Source organism: Centroberyx affinis, unplaced genomic scaffold, assembly GCF_046629955.1.
Source record: "Centroberyx affinis isolate AG114_WGS23_722 - 3 ecotype Tasmania unplaced genomic scaffold, CSIRO-AGI_Caff_v1 ptg008878l_1, whole genome shotgun sequence".
Taxonomy (NCBI): Eukaryota; Metazoa; Chordata; class Actinopteri; order Beryciformes; family Berycidae; genus Centroberyx; species Centroberyx affinis.
In genome coordinates this window covers 27,501-36,198 of record NW_027284355.1, presented here as the reverse complement: position 1 = coordinate 36,198, position 8,698 = coordinate 27,501, and the positions used below count along the sequence as shown (strand labels likewise).

At 43.1% G+C, this 8,698-nt stretch overlaps 1 protein-coding gene across 1 annotated transcript in view; it reads right to left on the bottom strand.

Moving 5' to 3' along the window:
- Positions 1 to 697: 697 nt before the first annotated feature.
- The window catches only part of LOC139640275 (mirror-image polydactyly gene 1 protein-like), a 32,526-nt gene continuing 24,525 nt past the window's right edge, over positions 698 to 8,698 (bottom strand). The window contains exon 6 of the mRNA XM_071514459.1: positions 698 to 2,050. Within this exon, the coding sequence (XP_071370560.1) occupies positions 1,984 to 2,050 (67 nt within the window). The 3' untranslated portion in view covers positions 698 to 1,983. The remainder of the gene's footprint in view (positions 2,051 to 8,698) is intronic.

Sequence of the window (8,698 nt, the reverse complement as noted above, 5' to 3'; positions counted from 1 at the left end):
TTTTAAAATAGAAACCAGACAGTTTGTTTACCTGCAGACGAACCATCAGCCGCTCTCACCGGTTTACCAGATAAATGTTTCAGAGGAGATAACGGACCGGTCGGTTACCTGGCAGCAGGAAACCGTTTCCCCTTTAAATCAACACTTTGACCTAGTTGGAGAAGTTAAAAAAGTTAATTTTAATAAGTTGAAGGGAACATGAAGCCGCGGAGCAGAGGAGAAGGCTGGCTCATTTAGACAGATTTGTCACACCGATCTGACTGAATTAATATCAGGATAGTTTCTCTTTGCGGCCTGTTTGAAATTGGCATAGTTTAAGAGACAAACCTTAAGTCAACACAGGAACTAAAAGGCAGTTTTATCTTCAATTAGAAAAAGGAGGAATGGGTTTTACTGCAAAGCTCCTTCAGCTCCGACAAGAAGAATTAACTTCAGTAACAGAACAGAGGTTTCAGCTTTAATCAGCTACAACTGGACCATAATATGGAAAACACAAATAAAATGAACAAATGTTGTTAATAATAATAATAATAATAATAATAACAGCAATGATGATGTTGTTAATAATAATGTTGTTAATAATAATGTTAATAACAGTTTTAGGTATAAAAAAAGAGCAGAAAAATCAATTCCAAATGATTTCCAGTCATATTTAATGTTGACACCACACAGAAAGGAAACTGGATCAATAGCTGGTTTTAACATCAGATTCAGTACAGGATTTAACATATTAAATTATAGACAATAAAACAAAACAAAAAACAAACAAAAAAACCAAACAGAAGCAGACTTCCTTTGGAAAAGAAAAAAATACAACTTAATATCAAAATCTGCTTCAATTAAAAACCAAGAAACAGACATTTCTTCCGTCTTGCTTTTATCCATATTTCTTTCACTCACTTATGAATCTGTTTATTAAAGAGAAAAAACAGATTTGGTTTTAAAACATTTGAAGAGAATGAAAAGGTTGAGAAGGAGAGAGAGAAACGAGATGAAAGAGAGAAACTAAAGCAAAACGCAGAAACTGAGAGACCTTTGTTTAGAGAGAGAGAGAAAGAGAGAGAATGACCGAGTGTCATAAAAAGAGACAAGAAAATCACACACCGTAGATCAGTAATATTAATATATCAATAATAATATTACTTGCTAATATTACCAAATAATATTACTTAATATGTAATAATAATAATAACAATAATAATAACAATAATAATAACAATAATGCAGATCTTTAATCAAAACAAATTTGTAGTGTTTTACAGACAATAAAACATTATGAATTATAAACTAATAGATAAACAATAAAAATGCTAAATATGAATTAAAAACCAGACAGAAACACAAGGAATAAAATAAAATAAATCAGAGTGTAAAATGAGTGTAAAATGTGATGAAAGACTCTGCTGTGTAACATTTAATGTACATGAACGTTCCAATGAAAATCTTTATAGATATAAAAAGGATTAAAATAGTGAATATTAACATTAATATTAATATGCATTCAACAATACAGAAATAAAACAAGCAGAAAAACAATAAAAACAAAATGAGCCAAAGATGAGGAAGAACAGATGGAGAGGAGAGAGAGAGACAGAGAGAGAGAGACAGAGAGAGAGAGAGAGAGAGAGAGAGAGAGAGAGAGAGAGAGAGAGAGAGGTTTAAACATTTCTCTGGTTGGTTTGAATAGTGTTTACCTAGGAGAGAAGGAGAGGAGAGGAGAGGAGGAAAGGAGAGGAGGGGAAGAGAGGAAAGGAGAGGAGGGGAGAAGAGAGGAGGAGAAGCCTGGCCTCCAGATGTGGATCTGTGGTTGGTCAGCCCCGTCTTGAGAAAGACACACACACAGACACACACACACACACACACAGACACACACACACACAGACACACACACACACACACAGACACAGACACACACACACACACACAGACACAGACACAGACACAGACACAGACACAGACACACACACACACACACACACACACTCAGATGACGGCTCGGACGCTTCCTGTTCCCACTTTCTTCCTCAACACTTCGACCAGACGCTCCAACCTGAGGAGGAGGAGAGCAAGTCAGTCTGATGGAGAGACTACTGAAACACTGGGGGGGGGGGGGGGATAAGGACAGAAGGAAGGAAGAGAGGAAGGAAGGAAGGAAGGAAGGAAGGAAGGAGTCTTTATCTTCAGACAGTACCAATCACTGCAGATTTGGTTGTAAAGTGGATAGAGGCAACAGCTAATCAGCTTCCAGCAGGACTATCAGGCCCCACCTTTTATTTACAGAAAGACTGTTGGCTGTTTGTTACAATAACTGACCAATGACATCTGACCAAAGACTTTATAAAGCCAGATTCCCCAAATAAGACATTAGTGCTGTAACCAAACCAGTAACCAGGCTGGGACTATAGAGAGACTTTGACCAAACCAGTAACCATACTGGGACTATAGAGAGATTTCAATCAAACCAAACCAGTAACCACACTGGGACTATAGAGAGACTTCAACCAAACCAGTAACCACACTGGGACTATAGAGAGACTTCAACCAAACCAGTAACCACACTGGGACTATAGAGAGACTTCAACCAAACCAAACCAGTAACCACACTGGGACTATAGAGAGACTTCAACCAAACCAAACCAGCAACCACACTGGGACAATAGAGAGACTTCAACCAAACCAGCAACCACACTGGGACAATAGAGAGACTTCAACCAAACCAGTAACCACACTGGGACTATAGAGAGACTTCAACCAAACCAAACCAGCAACCACACTGGGACTATAGAGAGACTTCAACCAAACCAAACCAGTAACCACACTGGGACTATAGAGAAACTTCAACCAAACCAAACCAGTAACCATACTGGGACTATAGAGAGACTTCAACCAAACCAGTAACCATACTCACACTATAGAGAGACTTCAACCAAACCAAACCAGTAACCACACTGGGACTATAGAGAGACTTCAACCAAACCAGTAACCATACTGGGACTACAGAGAGACTTCAACCAAACCAATAATCATACTGGGACTATAGAGAGACTTCAATCAAACCAAACCAGTAACCATACTGGGACTATAGAGAGACTTCAACCAAACCAAACCAGTAACCACACTGGGACTATAGAGAGACTTCAACCAAACCAGTAACCATACTGGGACTATAGAGAGACTTCAACCAAACCAAACCAGTAACCACACTGGGACTTTAGAGAGACTTCAACCAAACCAGTAACCATACTGGGACTATAGAGAGACTTCAACCAAACCAAACCAGTAACCACACTGGGACTATAGAGAGACTTCAACCAAACCAGAAACCACAGTGGGACTGTAGAGAGACTTCAACCAAACCAAACCAATAACCACGCTGGGACTATAGAGAGACTTCAACCAAACCAAACCAGTAACCACACTGGGACTATAGAGAGACTTCAACCAAACCAAACCAGTAACCACAGTGGGACTATAGAGAGACTTCAACCAAACCAGAAACCAAACTGAAGGCTCAGAGCCTCCAGAGTCATCAGCTCTGTCTCCTAAACAGAGGGACAGTCTGTCAGGTTTAGGAGTCGCTCAAAGTCCTTCCTCCTTCCAACAATCTCCCAGTCAATGTCAGCATTTCCCCCCCTGCTGAGAACAGCCTGGGCGATTTCCTGCCTTCCCCTCCTGAGTCTCTGAATGGTTCTCCAGAAGGGCCTGAAGGTTCTCCTCCATCTCCTCTCCAAATCTCATCCACCCCAGGACTTTCTCTTCTGTAGCTCCAGCAGCTGCAGCCTTTCTGGCCTGCTGGTTCCTCTCTGTTGAGTCAGTAGTCCTCCATACTAACCAGGTCCAGAAGGCTTCCTCCTTCCGCTGGACAGCCTCCATCACCCCTGGTGTCCACCAGCAGGTCCTGACAGACACCTTCTGGCCACAGCTCCAGACTCCACCCACCTTCTGGCCACAGATCCAGACTCCACCCACCTTCTGGCCACAGCTCCAGACTCCACCCACCTTCTGGCCACAGCTCCAGACTCCACCCACCTTCTGGCCACAGCTCCAGACTCCACCCACCATCTACCCAAAGCTCCAGACTCCGCCCACCTTCTGGCCACAGCTCCAGACTCCGCCCACCTTCTGCCCACAGCTCCAGACTCCGCCCACCTTCTGCCCACAGCTCCTAGCAGCTGCTTCATGACAGAGGTTTTGAACAGAGTACATTCTGACTCCATGCTCCAACCTTCTCTGATACAGGAGAAGCTCCTTCAATCATTCAGATAGTCTGGCAACCATGGAAGTGAACTCAACTATACCTAGGTGGTACCTATCAACCTCCCGCACCAGCTTTTTTGACAGGAGGCAATATTCTTGACTTATTACTATCTTAACAGATATCTATCTAATTCACAGTCATATATTACAGGGCATTTTTGGAAGGGTTCAGTGCCTTGCTCAAGGACCAGCAGCATCAGGAATCAAACCCACAACCTTTCAGTTACAGGACCGTCTCTCCATCCACTAGTCTGTCAAAGCAGCTTATCTGATGATTAGTCCATGGTGGGAATTGAACCCACAACATTTGCCTTTCTGCCTCTATGTCTTTCTCTCTCTTTTTCTGTCTCTACGTCTCTCTCCCTCTGTTTGTCTCTCTCTCTGTCTCTGTCTCTCTCTGTCATTGTTGACAGGCCTGGTGTGTGAGGTGGAGTGATAGAAGGAGGAGGGAGGATCCTCTTGGATAGAAAGCAAAGCAAACAGTCTGACAGGCAGGAGAGGAGACTGAATTGATGGAAAGAGAGGAATGTGACGGGGGGGTGGGGGGGGTGTTGAAGTGAAAGAGGAGAGGAATGAAGTGAAAGAGGAGAGGAATGCGTCAGGAAGGAGGGAGGAGGTGAAGGAGGAAACTCAGCCTGCTTTATTTGTCCTGCTAAAAACCAAGACATGAGAGGTCGGCCAAAACACACACACACACACGCACACAACCATCCCCACACACACACACATTCTCTGGCTGTCGTGACAACACACCGCAAGTTTGATTCTGTGAAAACGACTTTAGATTTATTGTAATGAACCTTAGTATTTACCTACGTGATCTGCATCTGGATAATGAACAGTCTGGATTTTGTCTGGGATTCGATCTCATTCTGAACAGGAGACAACAAAAACTAACATGGTGTGATGACGTCTCTACTGGAGGTGATGATGTTTCTACCTGCTGTGATGACGTCTCTACTGGAGGTGATGATGTTTCTACCTGCTGTGATGATGTTTCTACCTGCTGTGATGACGTTTCTACCTGCTGTGATGATGTTTCTACCTGCTGTGATGATGTTTCTACCTGCTGTGATGACGTTTCTACCTGCTGTGATGACGTCTCTACCTGCTGTGATGACGTCTCTACCTGCTGTGATGACGTTTCTACCTGCTGTGATGACGTCTCTACTGGAGGTGATGATGTTTCTACCTGCTGTGATGATGTTTCTACTGGAGGTGATGATGTTTCTACCTGCTGTGATGATGTTTCTACCTGCTGTGATGACGTCTCTACTGGAGGTGATGATGTTTCTACCTGCTGTGATGATGTTTCTACCTGCTGTGATGACGTCTCTACTGGAGGTGATGATGTTTCTACCTGCTGTGATGATGTTTCTACCTGCTGTGATGACGTTTCTACCTGCTGTGATGACGTTTCTACTGGAGGTGATGATGTTTCTACCTGCTGTGATGATGTTTCTACCTGCTGTGATGATGTTTCTACCTGCTGTGACGCTATTTCTACCTGCTGTGATGATGTTTCTACCTGCTGTGATGATGTTTCTACTGGAGGTGATGATATTTCTACCTGCTGTGATGATGTTTCTACTGGAGGTGATGATGTTTCTACCTGCTGTGATGATGTTTCTACCTGCTGTGATGATGTTTCTACCTGCTGTGATGACGTCTCTACCTGCTGTGATGACGTCTCTACCTGCTGTGATGACGTTTCTACCTGCTGTGATGACGTCTCTACTGGAGGTGATGATGTTTCTACCTGCTGTGATGATGTTTCTACCTGCTGTGATGACGTCTCTACTGGAGGTGATGATGTTTCTACCTGCTGTGATGATGTTTCTACCTGCTGTGATGACGTCTCTACTGGAGGTGATGATGTTTCTACCTGCTGTGATGATGTTTCTACCTGCTGTGATGATGTTTCTACTGGAGGTGATGATGTTTCTACCTGCTGTGATGATGTTTCTACTGGAGGTGATGATGTTTCTACCTGCTGTGATGATGTTTCTACCTGCTGTGATGATGTTTCTACCTGCTGTGATGACGTCTCTACTGGAGGTGATGATGTTTCTACCTGCTGTGATGATGTTTCTACCTGCTGTGATGATGTTTCTACTGGAGGTGATGATGTTTCTACCTGCTGTGATGATGTTTCTACCTGCTGTGATGATGTTTCTACCTGCTGTGATGATGTTTCTACCTGCTGTGATGACGTTTCTACTGGAGGTGATGATGTTTCTACCTGCTGTGATGATGTTTCTACCTGCTGTGATGACGTTTCTACTGGAGGTGACGCTATTTCTACCTGCTGTGATGATGTTTCTACCTGCTGTGATGACGTTTCTACTGGAGGTGACGCTATTTCTACCTGCTGTGATGATGTTTCTACCTGCTGTGATGATGTTTCTACCTGCTGTGATGACGTTTCTACCTGCTGTGATGATGTTTCTACTGGAGGTGACGCTATTTCTACCTGCTGTGATGATGTTTCTACCTGCTGTGATGACGTGTCTACTGGAGGTGAAGCTATTTCTACCTGCTGTGATGATGTTTCTACCTGCTGTGATGACGTTTCTACTGGAGGTGACGCTATTTCTACCTGCTGTGATGATGTTTCTACCTGCTGTGATGACGTTTCTACCTGCTGTGATGACGTTTCTACTGGAGGTGATGATGTTTCTACCTGCTGTGATGACGTTTCTACTGGAGGTGACGCTATTTCTACCTGCTGTGATGATGTTTCTACCTGCTGTGATGACGTTTCTACCTGCTGTGATGACGTTTCTACTGGAGGTGACGCTATTTCTACCTGCTGTGATGACGTTTCTACTGGAGGTGATGATGTTTCTACCTGCTGTGATGACGTTTCTACTGGAGGTGACGCTATTTCTACCTGCTGTGATGATGTTTCTACCTGCTGTGATGATGTTTCTACTGGAGGTGAAGCTATTTCTACCTGCTGTGATGATGTTTCTACTGGAGGTGAAGCTATTTCTACCTGCTGTGATGATGTTTCTACCTGCCGTGATGACGTCTCTACTGGAGGTGACGCTATTTCTACCTGCCGTGATGACGTCTCTACTGGAGGTGACCCTATTTCTACCTGCGGTGACAACGTTTCTACCTGCAGTGACGTTCCCCACCCATTGTGATGACATTTCTACCTGTTGTGATGATGTTTTTACCTGCGGTGATGATGTTTCTACCCATAGTGATGATGTTTCTACCTATAGTGATGACATTTCTAACTGTGGTGATGACGTTTCTAGCTGCGGTGATGAAGTTTCTACCTGCGATGACAAAGTTACTACCCTTAGTGATGACATTTCTACCTATAGTGACGATGTTTCTACCTATAGTGATGACATTTCTAACTGTGGTGATGACATTTCTACCTTTGGTGATGACGTTTCTAGCTGCGGTGATGAAGTTTCTACCTGCGATGACAAAGTTTCTACCCTTAGTGATGACGTTTCTACTCATATATGAGTAGGTGGTGACGTTCCCCACCCATTGTGATGACATTTCTACCCATTGTGATGATGTTTTTACCTGCAGTAATGATGTTTCTACCTGTAGTGATGAAGTTTCGACCCATAGTGACAATTTTTCTACCTATAGTGATGACATTTCTACCTATAGTGATGACATTTCTACCCATAGTGATGGTGTTTCTACCCATAGTGATGACATTTCTAACCACAGTGATGACGTCCCTAACCGTAGTGACAATGTTTCTACACCTGGTAATGATGTTTTTGCCTGTCGTGATGATGTTTCTATCCATAGTGACAATGTTTCTACCTATAGTGATGACGTTTCTACTAGTGGTGATGATGTTTCTACCTACTGTGATGACATTTTTATCAGCATTTCTACTAATGATAACAGAATAGTAGGATGAGTAGAGGAAGTCATGTAAAATGCTTCGCTAGGAGAGGAAGAGGAGAACGAAACAAGAAATTTAAATGAAGCATACTGAAGAAGTTAGGTGTTGAGAAACTGACCCTGGACGACTTACTAGTAGTCAGTGTCCTGTGGTGATGAAGTTTCTACCTGCGGTGATGATGTTTCTACCCATAGTGATGGCCTTTCTACCCCTTAGTGACGCTGTTTCCACCTATAGTGATGAAGAGTCTACTCAGTGATGAAGTTTCAACTCAGTGATGACATTTCTACCCATAGTGACGATGACGTTTCTACGTGCTGTGCTGTTTCTATCAACATTTCCACTAATGATAACAGAATAGTAGGATGGGTACAGGAAGTCATGTAAAACACTTCGCTAGGAGAGGAAGAGGAGAACCAGGAAATTGAAATAAAGCATATTGAAGAAGTAAGGTGTTGAGAAACTGACCCTGGACGACTTTCTAGTAGTCAGTAAAGCTCTCTCTGTCTCCCTCTCTCTCTCCGAACCAAATTAAACTCCCAGCCTCTATTA